Source organism: Prenolepis imparis, unplaced genomic scaffold, assembly GCF_030444845.1.
Source record: "Prenolepis imparis isolate NDT839.2.m4 unplaced genomic scaffold, iyPreImpa1.0 SCAF_1, whole genome shotgun sequence".
Classification (NCBI taxonomy): Eukaryota; Metazoa; Arthropoda; class Insecta; order Hymenoptera; family Formicidae; genus Prenolepis; species Prenolepis imparis.
Window position 1 is genome coordinate 24250409 of NW_028141159.1, and position 21228 is coordinate 24271636.

General features: G+C 31.6%; 2 protein-coding genes across 5 annotated transcripts; both read right to left on the reverse strand.

Moving 5' to 3' along the window:
- Positions 1-4: 4 nt before the first annotated feature.
- Positions 5-4359, reverse strand: LOC145937192 (uncharacterized). Of its 2 annotated transcripts, XM_083040128.1 has the most exons (5): positions 4276-4359; positions 3937-4176; positions 3469-3668; positions 869-3385; positions 5-730 (listed from the first exon to the last, which is right to left on the reverse strand). In XM_083040128.1, exons 4-5 carry the CDS (start codon positions 1965-1967, stop codon positions 18-20), a joined length of 1812 nt encoding a protein of 603 aa, XP_082896254.1. In that variant the 5' UTR covers positions 1968-3385; positions 3469-3668; positions 3937-4176; positions 4276-4359; the 3' UTR covers positions 5-17. The 2 variants fall into 2 exon arrangements, with proteins under 2 accessions (XP_082896254.1, XP_082896248.1); XM_083040122.1 differs by having other exon boundaries at positions 5-3385.
- Positions 4360-6155: 1796 nt separating this feature from the next.
- Positions 6156-8908, reverse strand: LOC145937207 (uncharacterized). Of its 3 annotated transcripts, XR_014425521.1 has the most exons (6): positions 8791-8908; positions 7996-8707; positions 7846-7884; positions 6757-6834; positions 6407-6647; positions 6156-6294 (listed from the first exon to the last, which is right to left on the reverse strand). XR_014425521.1 is itself a non-coding variant. In XM_083040139.1 (4 exons), exons 2-4 carry the CDS (start codon positions 8208-8210, stop codon positions 6201-6203), a joined length of 348 nt encoding a protein of 115 aa, XP_082896265.1. In that variant the 5' UTR covers positions 8211-8707; positions 8791-8908; the 3' UTR covers positions 6156-6200. The 3 variants fall into 3 exon arrangements, 1 of the variants encoding a protein (XP_082896265.1); XM_083040139.1 differs by lacking the exons at positions 6407-6647; positions 6757-6834; XR_014425522.1 differs by lacking the exons at positions 6156-6294; positions 6757-6834 and having other exon boundaries at positions 6616-6647; positions 7846-8707.
- Between the last annotated feature and the right edge of the window lie 12320 nt (positions 8909-21228).

Here is a 21228-nt window from a genome sequence, read left to right on the forward strand (position 1 = left end):
AATGATCCTGCTATTAACTACCCGAATTTACTATTTTGCAGGGTAAATAAATCGTCGCGAAGTTCAATTTTTTCGGATTCTAGTAATTTGAAAAATAACTCGCTGCCTATTAAAACATCGATATTATTTGGATTGTAAAACAAAGGATCTGCTAGCTTCAGATTCTTCGGAATCGGCAACTGAGAGACTTGAATCGAACATGATGGCAATTGCTTTGTTATTCTTGACACTACCAGACAATGTAATTTTGCTGAAAATTCAGATGTTCGTGATTGTACCTGCAACTGACAACCATGCTCGATTACGCAGTTCATTGTGTTTAGACCGTTAACTGATTCGTAAATATTATCTAGTTTTATTCCTAACTTTTTACACGCTGCTGACGTGATAAAATTTGTTTCGCTTGCGCTATCTAATAATACTCGTAATTTATAAATATAATTATTTCGCCCGGTAACGTTTACAATAGCAGTTGACATAAGAACACGCTTACGATTCGTATCGCCTTGCACGTGATGAACCGCTGGGCCGCTCGATGTATCGCTTGATGATCCATAAACAGCTGAGACCTCTTGTTTTGAATTTGCCATCTCCTTGGTGAGATGACATAATGTGTTGTGAGCCTTTCCGCACTTTCGACATGAACTCGATTTGCACCTGGCTACTAGATGATCGTTGCGGAGGCAGTTAATGGATAGCTTCAGTTGTTTTACTGTCTCAATTCTATTTTCTACGGGCAAATTTAAAAATTGATTACAGTGATAAATCAAATATTGGCCTTGACAAATATAACATCGGCGTCCTTGATTTGTAGTAGCTAATGTTGTTTTGCCTTGAATTCTCGAATTAAATGATTGCTTTTTGTTACCGTCGACCTTATCATTGTTATGATTCCTTGACCTAATTTCTCCAACACCTTCGCTTAAGGAAGCTCGTTCTAATACGTGGCACCGTCGTTGTAAAAAGTCCATTATATTATCCGTCGTGGGATTTTCCAGAGTTTGTGCATGTTCTTCCCAGCGTCGTTTCGTGGCTTGATCTAAATTCTTTTCTATTAAATAAATTATTAATTCTCCCCGGCTTTCGGTCGGGGATTTCATCGATTGTAAAACTCGGAGATGTTTTTGTACATGATCCACGAGATCTCGAATGGCTCCGGCAGACTCGCGAGGTACGCGTGGCAGCTCGAATAAACATTGAATGTGTCGTTTGCGAATAACCTTGTCATCCTCGTATCGTTTTTTTAATAACTCCCATGCGACAATATAATTTTGATCAGAAATTTCGATTGATTCTATTACTTTTGCTGCAGCACCGCTTAATGAACCGACTAAATACTGGTGCTTTTGTACATTTGATAGATCGCTATCATGAATTAATGTTTTAAAAGTATCAGCATACCTTTTCCATTCTTCGATTGCTCCGTTGAATGTAGGTAATTTGAGGATCGGCAGTTTCACGTGCGGTTCTCGTGGTGTGCCTGCTGATCGTACGCTTAATTGTTCTAACATTTGTTCTTGATGTTCCAGTATCCGTGTTAGAGCATCATTACTTGTATTATTTGTCTGCTCCGTGAGCTGGGGCATGAGAATCATCTGCTGCTCCAAGATTCGTGCCAACACACTTTCACTCGTTTGACTGCCGCCGCTGGTAGTAGCCTGGGCTGTGGGTTGCAATTCCTCGAGCATTTTTATCAACAATGCTCTCGCTGCCAAATATCGGTCATCGAACTCCGTTTCCTCCGACACATCTCGCTCATTGGATTCGTCTTCCGAAATTACTGTTGAAATTTGCTGTGCGATTGCTTGAAATTTACCATGTATTTTTTCCAAACTATGCAAACGTAGTTCGATTTCCTCCTTCGTGGTTGATTCTGGGTCGTTCTTTATGCGATTCAGAAAATTTTCTGTTGCTGTTAATTTTGCTTTAATTGCTCCTCTCTGTCTTCTTAATTGCTCCGCGGTCATCTTGTTAATTAATCGTCGCGCAAAATTTCACTTAAAACCGTTGAAATCGATGTGTACATTTACTGTCCTTGTAATACTTGAATTCCTCGAAGAATAACTGCAAAGGTCACGTCAACACGCAGCCTAATGGCGAATATATCGGTTCGCTATTGTTCTTGATTAAGTTTGATCTGATCGACGCGTGATTAACAGATTTTTGACTACAAGTATTCGTTTAATTTAAATGCAAAATTGTGATTATTTAACGCAGTTTAATCGATCCACATAGTACGAATAAATTATTGATCGGAAATTGTTTCACCGAGTTACTCGCACACGCGGATCCGGCTCGAAGGACCATAAATATGTGTAATTTCAATTTTTAAATTTTTAAGGTGCTGATTTTTAACTATACATTTCACTCGAAATACTTGGAAATATATTTATTGCTCTGTCTGTACAGGAATTTCGCTTTCTCACGCTGTCAATCACTTCTTCTTCTTCTTCCGAATTCGCTCGCAATTATACCGAAATCCCTACTCGTGGGTTGTCCCCACTCGTCGTTTAATGTGCGCAAATATAATATAAAATTGATTCTCGCGCAGGCTGAGGCCTACCTCGCGTCTCATATACAATACTCAACATATATATTTCCCGATGATAGAAAATATGTATAATATCTAAAGCGAAGCGGGCGCTCATTTATCATCTATTTTCTGTCGACCTCATTCTGTGTTTATATTATTGTCTCGATCTCATCTTTCCATTTAAAGACCAGTCGCGATGTATCGTTTAACAAGGGCGATTATATGTACGTTCCCGTAGGCCTCTGTGTTTTTTTAGCATCGGTAAGTTGCCTCTTTCTTTCGTGTTTCTTTGCTAGCTCGATCAACTTTTCCTTAATCAACACAGGTTTGCAACAATATGCATTTACAAACGTTCTCTTTCCGTTTGGTAACGATGAGAGGTGACGCTGTTGCGATTATACATTGGCTGCGGGGCCCTTCGCCGTATTTTGCCGCACGATCCTTATGCATCTTTTGAATCATTTTTCTTTCTTTTATGTACGTATTGATTTTATCTTTAATTTTAATTATTCTCTATCTCAAGTTGGTCCTCCTTTTCATTAGAATTATACTACATTTCTGTTTACCATCTCCTCACCGTTTTTTGTTAAATAATTTTTTGCCATTTTTTCAATTTTTTATTTTTGTTTTTATTTTATGTTTGTACAGTTTACTGAAGATGGCCCGAATCAGGGACCGAAACGTTTGAATAAATTAATTTTTTAACTCTAAGTTCGTTTCTTCTTTTTTTGTCGCGCTTCTATCCGCGCTCGGCTCTTATTAGCCCGTTTATCTATTAATTTTGAATAGTCAGAGCCTTGATAGTATATGTTTATTATTAAACATTAAACATGCAAAATCGCAATGTAATCCCTAAAAAGTGAACAATAAGTGTGAACATATAAGTTATATAAATACTTAAATACATATAGATATACTTCAACTAATTTACTAACTTCGTCTCGTGAAATTAGTTCATTGCTGAAGGTGAGACCTGGCATGACTCCTCGTTTCTTTAGCCAGAAGATTGCAGCGAAACTGCCACTGAAGAAGATACCTTCGACCGCCGCGAATGCGATGATTGATCCAGTTTAATGCTCAATTAGCCTTCTTTCCCACGCAAGGAAGCGTCTCGATTGCATTAAATAAGAAATCTCTGCAAATAAAATTATGGCATTAATGCATTTAATTGAATTAAAATCGTTAATTTAAATAATAAAATAGTAGATATAAATAAATATAACAAATAATGTATATAACAATATATAATAATTATGTTAGTAATATTAATTATGCAATCTTTTTATATAATTGAAATAAAATCGTCAAAAAACAACATTATATATATCAAGGTAACTGTACTAATACATATTTATGTACATGTGCTGAGATAACTACAAAATATTGCCAACTATAGTACTTGCTTTTCTTTCTGATCAGAAATGTAAGTTTCGATGAGCAAGGAATACATCTCAAAGTGAATATTCTCTGTGGCTATCTGGAAGCCATAGAAACAACGCGCTTCCGCGATTTTCACCTCTTGACTGAATCTCTCAATCAGATTCTCATTAACGATTCCATCGAAAGCAGCAAAAAACGCCAAAACATGAGATAAAATATCTTTCGTCAGAATTAAGCTTCTCCTCCCAGTATTTTTTATCCAACTGTAAAAAGTTAATAAATTATAGAAAATTTAAAGCAAAATTCATTAAACTTTATTTGTATTTCTTTGAGAAAAAATTTATTACAGCGCAATAATTTACCTTGTAAAGAGGTACTTCCTCTATGGTCCAAAAGAATGCCACAGCCTTCTTATACATGTTCCAGATATCAGGAAATTACATGGGAAAAATTATAAAGCAATTTGGGCCTTCCTGAAGTAGTGGTTTCAATTCCGGACTGAACTCTTCCTTCAGTTGTATCTTTCGCACAGCTTTTGTTTTGGAAAGCTATAAAAATTTATATATAATAAATATTTTAATTAATGGAATTTCAATACAAAATAAAATATAATAAAAATAAATTTAAGAAATATTTTTTTTTTTTTCAGCGACTTTTCGGACCTATATTTTTCTCGCCTATTTTCCCGTTGTAAAGTTCGAGGATTATGAATTGATGGAACTTAGTAATCTCAAACCAAGAGATACAGTTCTAAAAATTAGAATTAATTTTCGTGCTTGGCTCTATTGGTCGTTTTAAAAAATCATATTTATTTATTATATAATAAAAATATTGAAATCATATATAGTAATGAAATTATGTTTACTCCATTTTTTAATCCATGGTCCTGAGATATAGTTGGTGATATGATTTCTTTGGTGATATCTGCAAAAAAAAAGATCACAATTAATCTAAACTTAATAAAATAATATAATCTAAATAAATTCTCTTTAACAAAAAAAGATTATTAATAATGGGGTAATAATTTCCATTGTAATACCCATTTCTTTAATCATTTATTATATTATTCACATAATTACTAATAACTCAATGAAATCTTTGCATAATTCAAACACCGTATTTAAATATTTTTTGAAGAAAATAGTATGTTATATATATTTTTTTTTTGTGAAATTAATTGAAACAAATTGTTTCTGAGCAAATGTGACATTTCAGTGATAAAATAATCAATAAAATCATAAAAGATTTCATATTAAGAAATATATTGAATATCGAATTCAGATATGCTTATTATATTCTAGACTAAATAACATTCAGAATTGTAGATTGTGTGGATTGTACTTGTATGGAATAGCAAACCGTAATATATTTATTTGTTATAAATTCAAAGTTAAGTGCCAATCAGAGCTTCGAAATATGTATATGGTACCAAAAAACATTAACCTAAACAAGTACTAATCGATGAGAAAATTCTGTAGTAAATTGATCATAGAAAATTGTCTACCTTTTCATTCTAGGTTATTGATGGTATTAAGTTCAACATCATGAATATATCTAATGCTAAAACATTCTGATGAAAAAGCTGCATATTCTGAGTAATTCTGAGCTTGAAAGTCAAAACACAGGTACATGGGTATCTGTACATGTATATGTGTATGTGTGATGTTTAAAAATATTGCATTTGTACATTAAATAAACTTGTGTTTTTCTTATATAATTGTTATTATTAATTGTTATATTATTATTAAATATATATAGTATTTTTTTTTTGCTTCAAAACATATTTTTTTTCCCCGAATTATTTAATAAACAGTAGATTTATATATACTTTCATATTGACACGTGTTCAATATTGATTGTGTTGTCAAAAAAAAACTTGACAGAAGAAATATAGAATGCGGTAGAAAGAGGAAAACGTGATTCTGTAGGAAAACGAAAAGAGAAGATGCGGATAGGAAAAAGCAGTGTGCAATGTACTCTTGAAATAATATATAACGAATACGCGATTATAACTCACGTGTGACGACACATTCTCGAGGTGCTTGCGAACATTCTCCTTAGTGGATTCGTGCAACGCCATCGTATATTCGTTCGCCATTATTTCGTATATTATTTCGGTAGTCGTAGAGTTTCCAGCAACGACGGACAGCTCCCAGTTTTTTCCCAGTTTCAGCGAAGGCGAGGCAGGGGCAGGAAGGAAGTTCACATTACGTGGTAAAATTATATCGATTGGGGCGTCTCATTGGCCTCTCCCGCCAGTGTTTCGCGCCCAAACGTCATCCGCCAATCAGCTGATCGCGCCTTGCCGCCAAATCCCGGCAATTTTCATATATTTCGTCTTTTTCTTCCTTCTCGTTGCGGTGCGTTCAAAAATCCAATTTCTGTGGAAATACATAATGTTAATCATAGACATATAAACATAAGACTGCTTATAAGGTAGTGGAGCCCTAATTTGGGGCATCCTCTTTATGAAAAAGGATAATATGAATTTACTTGTGTGTCTGTCTTCTTTTAAAGAGATTATTAAAGCCGCGCATACTGGTGCGCAGATTACGTTCACATTACGTGTAAAATTATCTCGATTGGGGCGTCTCATTGGCCTCTCCCGCCAGTGTTTCGCGCCCAAATGTCATCCGCCAATCAGCTGATCGCGCCTTGCCGCCAAATCCCGACAATTTTCATATATTTCGTCTTTTTCTTTCTTCTCGTTGCGGTGCGTTCAAAAATCCAATTTCTGTGGAAATACATAATGTTAATCATAGACATATAAACATAAGACTGCTTATAAGGTGGAGCCCTAAGTTGGGGCATCCTCTTTACGAAAAAGGATAATATGAATTTACTTGTGTGTCTGTCTTCTTCTAAAGAGATTATTAAAGCCGCGCATACTGGTGCGCAGATTACGTCACAAGTCACGTCCACTAGAAACACACAAGTAAATTCATGCTATCTTTTTCCATCAAGAGGATGCCTCTCTCACTCTACAAGCAATGTGGTAGCATCGAGCGTCGGGCACTGCGCAGAAATTCATTGCGCAGAGCATGTTAAGTGAAATAGATTTTAGCTTTTTGCTGTTAATAATAAAAGAAATTTTTCATATTTAGACTTTGCATTATGATATTTCCGCTTACAAAGTACGTAGAGCAAAAATAAAGACACTTTCATTATATAATTCGACCTCAATCTATCGATTAAACCTAGTAAAAACTCGATCGCTTCAGCCGTTATTGAGCATCCGAATCTATGACTATCTCGAACTGTCCGATTCGCGTAAAGATACACGGTGCCTCGCTTCTGAGAGTCGGCTTCGCCCTAACTAGGTGCGAGACACTACCGTGTCTCTTGATGAGTTATACAAATACTAATTGAGATCAAAAAATTATATTCTAATATGCACACATTAGTATTAAAAATTAATATATGATATCAATTATATATTTATTTATATATATTTTTGATATATATTTATGAATTTATTAATGAATATAATAATAAATATATATAATTAATATAATATAAATATATATAATAAATTTAACATATTTTTAATAAATATTCACCTATATTAATTTTTTTATTATATTTATTGTATTTATTAATGACTCACCATATATGTTATTATAGCCGCAAGAAGCTAAAATCTATCTCATATTTGATATCTGTGCAATGATTTTCTACACGCAGACGCTCGATGCTACAAATTTTTTATATATAATTATATACATATAATAATAATATAAAATTATATAGAAATATATAAAATTCTGTATATATATTATTAAGATTTGTATATATATAATTATATATGTAATTTAAAATTATATATAATTATACATACACTTATACAGAATTGTATATATATTTCTATATAATTTTATATTATTATATATATAAAATGTACTTATAATTTTTTTTCTTTTTTTTTAGGTTACCCTTCGGATGAAGAGTTCGATGTGCCTTCAAAACCTCGCCTTTAGATTATATAGAGATACTATTATGTAGACATAAGAGTCTCTATTTCTTTTTTTCTTAAATATAAAATACTTCTTTTCTTAATTTTTCTAATGAAGTTGAAGATGTACTCGAATGTTATCCAGTCTTTGTCCTTAACAGTCTTGATAATATCGATATTCCTTAAGATTTTTCTTGCTCTTAGTTCTGCATCCTTTACTATTCTTTCCTCGCCATACTTATTGCACTGCCATATAACATGATTCAAATTTTCGCTTTCACCATCGTAATCACATCTAGGATCCTCAATATAATTTTTCTTATATATAGCTAGATAGTGACTCATTAAGATTAAAATGGTTTGCTCTTATTCTATTTATGACACACACAATGTCATAAAATATCTATTTTTATTAAACTTATGAAACCAAAGCTTTTTTCTTTTTCTTTCATAAAATTTTTCAAAATAAAATATTCCTTTATAATTTGCATCTTTAATTAATGAATCCTGTGTCATATAACAAGTAAGTACATTCTAAGTACATTCGCGTTCTAACTGAAATAAAACTTAAATATGCTAGTCACATTCTTCCACTTATCTCATTATTCCTCCTGCAGCGTATCCTCCCAGCCTTCCCACATTTCATCGGGAACCCAAAATTCATTTTCCACTTCGAACACGCGTCTCAACTTAAAAATATCATTATACTTAGATCCGAGGAACTTCTTTTTCTCCCCCCAAAGATACCTTATACGCTTCCTATTCATACGTCGTACAACGAACCTTTTCCACAGTACAGGTTCATTCTTAATAAAAGTTTCTATTTCCACACGCAATGGATTCTGTAAAATAATAATATTAATAAAAAACACAATATTTACAGTTTTCACAACACATTAATTATAGTTTTTAATATTATACTCACATTTAAAGGAAAAAAATCAAAAAGTTGTAAAAAAAAAACTAATAATTATATTCAAAATCGAACTCAACAATATTTCTAACTTTACTATTTTTTTCCTTGTTATTTTTCTCCCTCTTGTATCAACTTTTCACTACACGTGCTTAATCACTACTGTGCAGGCGTTTATGGAACAGTACCAGACGACGAAATCAAATCCATACTCCATCTCCATTGCCTGCGCAGGACAACGCAGGATATCACTTTCGCACGCATATAAAATCTCTGCGTTATATCGTAGAAGCACCCCAAGCTCTTTAAAAGCTCCTTGAAATTAAGAAAGGAGATACTTTCGGTAGTTATTTCGAGTTATTTATGTGGATAATTGATATGACTGTGATAATTGCATTGATCACAAAAATCAAGAGAATATTTTTTTATTAAAAAATAAGTAAAATTCAGGCAGCTATAAGTTCGGTAGAAATGAACGAAATTTAAATCTAACAAAAGGATTTTAAAGCTTGAAATTTCTACTTTTGAAAGGAGCATTATTTTTTTTGTGTTTCTATTTTTTTGTCTTCTGAGTTTGGTAATTTTTACATAAAGAATACAAGATTTTTACATAAAGAACCACAAGCTAAACAAAATGAGAAATTTTTGTCCTATTTTGAGACCTGTCACTATCTCAAAAAAAAAATGCCACAATTTTTGACTTTTCAATGTAAAAACTTAAAGTTTTTTCTACAAAATCTTTTTTTAAAAATGTTTCTAAGATTTTTTAAATTATTGAGTTATCGCGGATTAAGTAAAAAATGAGCATTTTGACTTTGATTGTTCATAACTTCATTAAAAATCGTATCGTAATTTAAAAAAACAGATTCTTAAAACTGAATCTTTGCTCTATCGAACGTATAATTGCCACATTTTCTTAATAACATATAGACATGATTCAAATGGATGAAAATAACGAATAAATAAAATAATAAATAAAAAATAAAAATTAGCAATTTTGTCATTTTTTATTTTGATCCAGAAAAGAATTAAAAGAAGTTGCTTAATTTAAATGGAAAATAAAATTTAATCAACATAAATTGATTTCCAGTGCACTGATGACACTATGTACATACATTGATTCTTTGACTAAGTGTCAGCAAGAACAAAAAAAAATTTGTTTTTGGATCATCTTTAATTGACAAAAATTCATGCATCTTGATTTCTATTTCCATCTTACATTTTCGATAAATCTTTAAAACGATTGAAAAAGAGATAAGGAACAAGGAATGAAAAATCCGTACGTCATGATTTATAATAAAATAGTGCTTATATGATTAAAATAAACTATCGCCGAATAGCGATAGCGATAACGTTTTTCAATTAAATTTTTTGCTTTTTTGAGTTCGGCCAAAAAGTACATCAACTTGTTTTGCATAAATTTGTTTTGTAAATTCATCTATTGAAAATGATTCAAAGGAAGATCGAAAAGTTCAAATCACATAAAAAAGATTTTAAGATAAGTTTGTTGCGCGCCTTTTTTTTACACATAATTCTTATTAGTCCATTTCTTATCTGAAGTTTTGTATTGATATATTACAGTCTAGTCGCTTTTTTATTATCTTCTTTTATGAATATTTCCTTAGAAACTATAAGCTTCCAAAATATGCATAGGAAAAAATTATCAATGTAAATCTCTCTGTCATATAATTACAGCTTTTATTAAAAAAAGATCTATTTAAAATTTTTTAATTTTATATTTTATAATACCGGAAGTCTGCTATCCGGAAAACACCGAACATTTGGCAGAAGCGCCGAGCGCCCATTGTTTTGTAATCGTTAAGACCGGAGCACAGATTTTTGCATAACGTATAATGCATAAAGAATTCAACCAATCAGAGTCCTTCATTTCTATTCCCAGGATACAACTGAAAGATTCTGATTAATTGAATCCCTTAAGCGGACAATGTCTACAATAAGAATTTAAGACGAAAGACAAGATATTAACCAATTACAGTTGAATGTAAGAAGAATAATCGAATATAATTGGTTAATTTCTTATATCTTATGTCTAGGATCGTTGTCCGGCGCCGAAGCCGAGTAGTACTCCTGTATAGACGATCCCCCACCGGGCCGCCTAATAATACGAAAAATCCAGTCGGCGCGTGTAAAAAACCCGTATATAATCAGCATGTCAATACCTACCAATTTCAGGTTGCGCAGTCGCGCATCAAGCCAAATCGTAGAGATGGAGATAGGGTGGAGATACAGCCGCGCGCCGTGCGTCCAGTAAACAAGGACAGATATATTTTCTATCTTTCTCTTATCAACGCGCTCACTTTATATGCGTTGAATGAATTTTTACAGCTTTTATATATTATATATTAAATAAAAATTGATGCTCTATATGCCATAAATATAATGTATATGTATACATGTATATATTATATATATATTTTCTTGTGTGTGTGTATATATATATATATATATATATATATATATGCATATATATAATAAATAAAAATAAAAAAATTATATTAATTAAAGCAGTATTTTTTTAATTCAGTAAAATGTCTATAAAAGTATAAGATAAAAAGTAAATATTTTATAAAATGAATTAATTTAATTAATTCAATTTAATTATTTTTTGTATATACTTTACATTTTGAGTCAATATATTTTTTTGCATAAAATATTTAAAATATCTATTTATAATATATATTCTTGATAATTTAAACTTAATGTTTCTATATACGCAGGATCTCGATGAAAAACGTTTAAAGAATAATAATTATAATATTATAATAATTTTAATATATTTTTGAATCGGATGGAAGATGCACAGTGTGGCGAAAAAGAATTGTGAATTGACTTCGATTAATTTGATATTCACTATAAAACTCGGCGGTAGTTCAGTAATGGTATAGGTATAGGGCTATATGAGTGCTGGAGGAGTTACTATTTAATTTTATTGAGGATATAATTAATTATGAAACATAAATTGCCATTTTAAAAATAATCTAGCCGCCAGTGCGGAAAAACTTGGACTCGAAAATTAATGTATTTTCCAACAAGACAACGATTCGAAGCATACAGCTTATAACACTAAAAATTGGCTGTTGTATAATCTACCCCGACAATTGCATTCTTCTCCACAATCACTGGATTTAAATCCCATAGAGCGCATTTGTGCAGTATTCCCGAAAATGCAATGAGGAAAAGGCAAGCATCGAATCGTGCAAATTTTATTAAAATTTTGAGACGAAATTTCACCTATTGTTACGAAAAATCTCATTAATTTGATGCCACGAAGACTATAGACAATGATGATCGACTCTAAAGGATACTCGACAAAATATTAATTTTATTTTTTATTATTAAAAAATCAAGCTGTATGAATACTTTTTGTGCCTTTGAATATCATAATTTTTATTATTTTATTGTTTTGAAGTATAAAATGTTATAATTTATAAGTTTTGTTGGTAAATCTGTATAAATCTGTATAAAGGTTACACATTTATCTAATTGTGTTTGAATCGGTCTCACCGATTTAAACGCTCTTAGATATGTGTAGGGGAAAGTATTCTGAGTAATTCCCCGCAAGAATCAAGTGGAGGTCGGCATTGGTTTAGGATTTAGGAGATAAATGAAAATTTGACACGAAAGTTTGTATACGATGTAATAATGTGTTATTTTTTGACGAAAAAAATCTCTTTATGATCTTTATGTATGGGCGGGGGAGAGGCTAGCCCTTCCCTTCCATCCTCATCCTCCAAAAAAGTCTAACCTAACCTAACCCAATCAATGTCCACGGAATGAATTTTTATTAGTAATACTTCACCCCTTAGTCATAGGTTTGGGTTAGACAAAAAGTGAATCTTGCAAAGTACATGCGTGGACACGTGGGGGTTTCGCCCTCCCTACGGGAGGGCTCCACTTATTATCGGAGAAATAAATAAAAATAATACTGCATGTAAGAACATATATATTTTATCTTCTTTTATAAAGAAGGTGGATAATGTTTTGCCATTATGTAAAAAAATACCTCTATTCGTTCTTTAAATGTAAATTTTCGTTTGAAAATAAATTCTGCGATATATAACCAGCATAATATTGTTTCCGAGTATTATCGTGGAATATTAGCACAAGTATCTCTCCAAGTTCTTTCAATGTTCTGAGTATGAGCTTTAATGCCAGAATCAACGAAACTGTACGAATGATTAACAGAGTCAATAAGTGTTTATATCCTTTATTTTCCAGACATTTATACGCTTTCCAACAGTCAGATATAATCGTTGTACCAGGCTTGATCCATTTTTTAATAACCGTTAACAATGTACTTATGCAGACTGATCTGGTACACAAAGATTTAAATAAAGATTTTTTTTGTTTCCCGCTCAAAACCGCCAATATCTACTGTCCTGTAATTAATCGACCTTTTTCAAATTTTCTTTTTCCTATTTTCGCTCGATCTATTTCAAATGCCTTCTCCACCTAACATTTCAGTATTATGCTCTATCAAGACAAAGCTAAAAAAGAATTTTTTAATACACAAACGAAAAGATAATTAAATATAAAAATATATAAAAATATAATGAAAAATACCTTGCGACAGAAATGTAACCAATCGACAACAGTACGATCGGTATTTAGTTCATTCATGAGGAATACATGTCGAGGAGGACGTATCATTAAAAAATATCCTATAAATCTGTATATATCTTATATATTCAAAAATGTGAATGCGAAAACCATGACTTATGAAATGGACTCACTGCAAAATTGCACCATACTTTCTGTCGTTTTTTTCTTTTTACATTGTTTATATGTTACATTGTAACACAGAAAAAGCATAGGCTCACGATTTAAATTAACGTTTACTTTACATCGTTTACTTACATTTAATTTGTGTATGAATAACTTTTTGTTCTATCAAAAAACTCTATTATTTATTATTATCCTCAATAAAGCTCAGAAATTCGTGTAATTGCATATTGAAAGCTTCTAACGAATTGCGAGGAAACGGTGAGAATCCGATTGTTGTCAAAATATCCATACTCATGTAGCTATCTTTCAAATAATGTAAATAGAAACTTTTTTACTTAGAAGGTCATAAACAGAATACGATGTACATAAACATGACTGTTTCTAATATTAGTTTATAATACTTAAGGGAACGCTTTAAAATTGTCAAACTTTAATTTGTTATACCTTTTAAACTAATGCAGACCGCCAATTAATTCTTGCGGGGAATTACTCTGTACACTCCCCCCTACAACATGTCTAAGTAGCGATTAAATCGATAAGGCGTGACCTTTTGTATAGGATGTGCCGAATATCCGATAAATATCCGGTATCTGGCCTATCCGGCTACTTTTTTACAATCTGGTCGGATAGCCAGATAGTAAATCTATCCGCTAACTATCCGGCTATTCAATCTATTCGGCCATATTCCACAATCCGACTGGTGAAAATTTAAATATTTTAAATATAATGAATAATAACTTATAACATATAAAATCGTATACATATAAAACCGTATAAAACGCACATTGATAAAAGTTTATTTAGTTAGATTGACCAAACATTTGATGAAATATAGATCATCAAAATATTTTATCAAACTTTTGGCCATTTAACTATAATAAATACTTTTATTATTTAATTATTTAATTACAGGGTGGTTCTTGTAACGGTCGTCAGGATTTTTGAGACGTTTCCGACAGAATAAAAACAAGTTTATATACTAAAAATTAATCTGCTTTACGCAAGCTATATAACATGTAATAAAAACAAATTAGAAAAAAAAAATTTTTTACAAAAAATTACTTTGAATTTTTTTAATGGAACCACTATATTTTCTTTATATAAATCGATCTTCACAATATTTTGCATAAAAAGTTATATAAGAATATAGGATAGCCAAAAAGTTTACAAGATATTTTATACTTTGATTTATATAAGATTATTTATATAAGATACTTTATATAAGATTATGTCAAATTAAAGAGTATAAAATATCTCGTAAACTTTTTCTCTCGTTCACTTTTTGACTATCTTACCCTTATAACTTTTTATGCAGAATATTGTGAGGATTCGATTTATATAAAGAAAATATGGTGGTTCCATTAAAAAAATTCAAGGTGACATTGATTTTTTAAAAATTATTTTTAAATTTGTTTTTATTGCATGTTATAGCGTAAAACAGATTAATTTTTACTATATAAAACTTTTTTTTAAACCGTCGGAAACGTGGCGACCATTATGAGAATCACCCTGTATAGTTCAAATGATTCACCAATATTAATAATTAAATAAATATTAATCTTTTATTAAATTTTTAATTAAATTATCGATATAAAATAGTTAATTATGCGCGAAATAGTAACAAATGTACATATAACTTTAAATATAATCTTTTCTTTATTAAAAACACAGTTAAATTCATTTTTTTAGTTTCTTCGCCCGCGGTTATCCGGTTATACCCCTTCCCCTCCCCCCCCCCTCAGTAGCAAAAAGTCAAATGTCAAAGTGTCGAATTATCCGGTGTCCACAGTTATCCGGAAAATTCACTATTTGGAACATTTCTACTTTTGTATAGATTTACCATATATTTTATTTATTTATTATACTAGAACAACACAAGCGCGCGTCATTCCTCAATTTTTATATAAAAAAGATTGATATTAAAAAAAAAATAATATAAAGTTTATTTAAACTTCATTAATCTTTTTTGTCAGAAATCAACTGATTAAATCGTTAATTTGCAAATTAAAATTTAAAATAATATTACGTTTTAAAAATTAAAATAATAATATGTTTTAAATAATATATATTATAGTTATTCAAACACGAATAATATTTTGTGACAGAAATCAACTGATAAATGTCAAAAAATATTAATCGAGTTTAAATAACTATAATATATTATTTAAAACATATTATTATTTTATAAAATTTAATTAGCAAATTAACGCTTTAATCAACTGATTTCTATCAAGAAATATTAATAAAGCGTCAATTTGCTAATTAAATTATGAAATAATAATATATTAAAAATATTAAGATAGTAATATGTTATATAATACCTTTGACGCGAATAATATTCTTTGACAGAAAGCAGCTGATAACTATAACAATATTAAAGCAGTTTAAAGCATTATAACATATTATTAGAGATGCAACGAATAGTATATTTGACCGAATACCGAATACCGAATATTATATAAGATTATGGCCGAATAACCGAATATTCGGCGAATATTAGGCAAAACAATGGAGTGAGCGCGCGGCACTCCCGACCGCGAACCTCCGTGTACAGACGCATGTTATGACAAGTTCATTCGCTTGTTAGTTTAGCTCAGACCGCGCGACGTAAAAGGTATTGGTTCTTATTTCTTATTATAATTAGTTTAGTTGGTTCTTATTAGGTAGTTTTTATTATTTTCATTATTTAATTTTTATTATTTTCATTTAGTTTTGTGAAATATACATGATGGCTTCTATAAATAAGAAGAAATCGCCTATATGGACATATTTTATCGAATGCGAAGATCCAAAAATAGTAGAATGTAAATTATTTATTATTTCTTATTACCTTCCAGTTTTACAGTTAAAACTATTCGGTATTCGGCCGAATAATAGACTAAATATTCGGTGTTCGGCCGAATAGTAAAAATGTAGCCGAATAGACAGAATACCGAATAGTTGCCTAATATTCGTTGCATCTCTACATATTATACATATATTATATATAACATATATTACTTTTACTTTTGTAACATATTATTAAATATATTAATATGAAAATTAAATTAGTAAATAAACGCCTTAAATAGCTGATTTCTGTAAAAAATATTAATGAAGCTTATAAGTTAACCCTCAGGAATACCGCTGAGTCTGTGAGACTTTGTGCATTTTTCGAAGGCGTGGCATTTTTGTACAGGTCAAAGGAGGACGTCGGGATGAGGGGGGGGAGAAGTTGTATAGTCAAGGGGAAAAAAGTTGTATAATATAATAGTATAAATAATTGAAAATGCTGAGGACAGGGTCCTCTCAGACCCAGCTGTGTGTGAACGGAATTAAGCGGTGTTCCTAAGGGTTAAGTAAGCTTAATTATAATAATATGTAACAATATAATTAATAAATAAACAATACGTGTGTGTGTGTGTGTGTGTGTGTGTAGGATAAGTCAAACGTATGTTTTAAAAATTTATGAGCGTGTTCCTGGATAAAGAATGTTCATATAAACATATAGTTACATCATGGTAGAAACACAACTTTCTGGTTAGAAGGCCGGGAAGAATGTATCCAGACAAGCTTTAGGCTAAAAAAAGCAGAACCAGTTAACTATGTCTGTAATCATCGTTAATCTTGTTTGAAAACGTAAGAACGAAACATGTAAATATATATATTATTACGTCCGCAGAGCGGCTTTGCGATATCTCGAAGCGCGCCGCGACACGTAGACACTCACGTGTTACGTCTCTGGGGATCGATTGTGTATCTTGGGTGAGTTGCTCACGAGGTGAATATTACAAAAGTGAACAAATTTACTAGATTTCGACAAATAAAATTGTACTCTAGTGAATTTCCTCACTTTTGTAATTTTCACTTCGTGAGCAACTAATCCAAGATGCACAATCGATCCCCTGCTGGTTTAATTCGTGATCATCCATTGAGTCTGCTTGGGAAATTGAGGAACATCTCGTTGTCAAGGAGTTGTTTGTAAACAGCAGCTGTCATCTGAGTCCGAATTCCGCAACCGTCGTGTGCGGATGTTCAGCCGGCGATTCTGATTACTATTTAAATATTTATGTTTGTTCTCGTTCTTATTTTCCATTAAAGTTCCATTTATGTTCTTTATAATACACGCCTTATTATTTCCCGACGCAAGTGAGTGTGTGAGTGTCTGCGTGTCGCGGCGCGCTTCGAGATATCGAGATATTGATTCGCAGCTGCGAGAACGCGATGACGAGCTTCATAGGATGCAGGTGAGATTCCAACAACAATTTTTACAGCTGAGTCCCCTCAATAATAGATCGCGAAATAATGAAAATCCAAATTTAACTGAATTTGGTTATAAGCTGCGCGAATTTTTGACTCAATTCGATCTGATAGCTCGGACTAACGGTTGGAATAACTAAATAGGTTTAAGCGGCTTGCTTGAGAGGAAAAGCGAGTTCAGTTTTAGATGGAATATTTGAAGTTGAGAATTTGAGATTTGAAGACTTAAAATCAAAATTAGAATTACGATTCGGGGAAGGGCATTTGGCCCAAACTTATTACACATAGTTTACCAACAGAAGACAGAAAAATTCAGAAGATTTAGCTACATTAGGCGCGGATTTGAAAAGATTGTCGCGACTTGCTTACCCCGAGTGTTCCCATGAAGTGAGAGATAATAAAATTGCTTGCGGGAAAGAAAAGAAGAAGAGAGAAAAATAATAAAGACGAGATGGAATTGTTAAATCTAAAGGACGAAGACTGCCTCACTCCGCGATTTTAGATCCGTGGGTTTTCCCGGGGGTCTTTGGGCGAATGCCGAGGAAGTCTGTGAAGTTGGCACCCCAAAATGCGAATTTTTATAAAATTGATATGGCATTTGATTGTCCACAATTTGTCCACATTTGTCCATAGATAATCGTTTTTGTCCACTGTGAAAAAAATTAAAAATTTACTTATTAGAAATAAGATAAAAAATTTTTTTTTTTTTTAAGTGGATAAAAACGATTATTTATGGATAAATGTGAACAAATAATGCACAAACAGAATCTATTTATAATTTTTAAACAAATGCACTTATTGTTAGAGATGCTTATGATAAAATTGATTTCTGATTTTTAAAAATCTTTTTTTGCAAGATGGACAAAAGACGATTATTTATGGACAAATGTGGACAAATTGTGGACAATTGAATGCCATATCAATTTTATAAAAATTCGTATTTCGGGGTGCCAACTTCACAGACCTATGCCGAGGCAGAGGCTTGAGAAGTCCTCTTTGAGAGATTCCTGAAAAGATTATTTTGGATTTGCACTTCCGTTATTTGATTGTCGGGACGACAATCATCTTGCGAAGAGGGGGGCAAGTGTTACGTCGAATTTGTTGTTGCATTTCATGTTTTGTTTCAATATTTGTTTATAACTTTGTAAAAAAGCATTTCTATTCAAAGTTCATATAACATTATTTTCTTATTTCTACTTGTACAATATGCTCCCGTAATTTGTCGATTATATAGTTAACCAGGACACAATAAACTTAAGCGACAACAATAAACTTCGATATTTGCGCGAGTATCGATTTTACATACCTTCTTTAGAGGTAAAGAAAATGTTTGAAAATTCACATAAAAGATGTTTGAAACACGACAATCCATTGATCTCCAGCATGCGTAAATAATACGTCAATAGAGTCGCCGTCAAAGTACACTGTGAATATATACTATAAAATATTATAAATATATATATATATACTCTACTGAGACGCATACGCACACCAGAGATTGGCGGATTGCTTTCATACCAATTTTCAAACATTTCCTTTTCTAAAAAAGGTATGTAAAGTCGATACTCGCATATATCGAAGTTTATTGTTGTCGTTTTTCCGCGATGCTCATTGGCTATCTCGATTCGCATTGTGCGTTATATTCGTATAGCATTGAGCTGTCATCGCGAGGGTTAACAGTTTGACAGTTGTACAAAATAAAATTATATAAAATTATTTCATAAAATCGGACAATGGCGCGCGCTTGTGTTGTCTAGTGCAGTGCTGTCATTTAGTTGTACATTTCGAGCTGATTTCGTTGTCGATTCGCATTGTGCGTTATATTCGTATAGCATTGAGCTGTCATCGCGAAGGTTAACAGTTTGACAGTTGTACAAAATAAAATTATATAAAATTATTACATAAAATCGGACAATGGCGCGCGCTTGTGTTGTCTAGTGCAGTGCTGTCATTTAGTTGCACATTTCGAGTTGATTTCGTTGTCGACACCTACTGTTTCCCTCTTGCCGCGCGTGTCTTAGCAACGAGTTTTGGACTCTTCCCAGTGAGCAATATGTTATCAAAAGAAATTCATAAAGTACTCAAGTTTAAGAGTCGGACTTCCGATAACTTCATTAAAATGATAATATTATGATATCAATAAGTCCTCCAATGCGTCGATTTTAGAGGAAAGAAAGACATCACATAAACGACATCTAAAAAAATTCCACAATCTGACTTCTTTTAAATATCAAAAAAAGGTTACCGTTAAGAATTGCTATTTGTAGTATTATATTTTTACATATTTTTATATTTAAAAAAAATATAAATCTTAGTATACATTTCTTTTATAACATTTTATTAAAATTAAAACAGGTTTCAAAATGCCCATAGACTTTGAATAAAAAAAACTTTATGATTGCAACGTGCTTTTTGCAGACATAACCCAACTTCTTTGGTTGGATATAGAGGCAACATAGAACAAATAACAAAAATATATATGAAAATATATAATCTCTATTTTATGCTCAAATACATATTTAATAATATTTATAATTTAAGAAAGAAAGATTAAACGTTAATATCGAAGAACGTAAATGCTATCTCCTTGAAATTCAACTCAGAGCACGCAGTTCACACACGTATATATGTGGCTTGCCCATGTGCGGCGTTCGTAAAATAGCACGCTTGCTAGAGACTCTACAGACATCTATGAATAGACAACATAAAGAGCTCTTCTGAAAGATATCTTACAAAAAGATAACTTACAGATATCATTTTTAAGAGAAATTAATAAGGTCTTTAAAAGTTCTCTTAAAGAGCTCTTCTGAAAGATATCTTACAAAAAGATAACTTACTAATATCATTTTTGAGAAAAATTAATGAAGTTTTCAAAAAGTTCTCTTAAAGAGCTCTTCCTCTCAATAATGCTCACTGGGTTATAAACAAAATATATAACGCTTCACATCTCAGGAACGTCACACGTTTATGATGGAATTGTAATTCATAATTAATAATATAATAATTAATAACTAAAATGTGATTCTTAAAATCGGCCACAGAGCCAAGCCCGAAAATTAATTCTAATTTTTCGGCACGGTATCTCGAATTGAGATTACAACGTTCCATCAAATTAATAATCCTCGACTTATTACAACGGGAACATAGGCGAGGAAAATATATTGGTCCGAAAAGTCGCTGATTCAATTCCCGCTTCAGCAACTTTTCGGACCAATATTTTTCTCGCCTATGTTCCCGTTGTAATAAGTCGAGGATTATTAACCGTACCGAAAAATTAGAATTAATTTTCGGGCTTGGCTCTGTGGCCGATTTTAAGAATCACATTTTAGTTATTAAATACTGAGAGCCGATAAAAAAAGATTTTTCTTAATAATAATTAATAATATGAGAATTATATATACATATATATATTTACAATTAAAAGGATTCTAAATTATTAATCTAAAATTATTCAAAAGATGAATG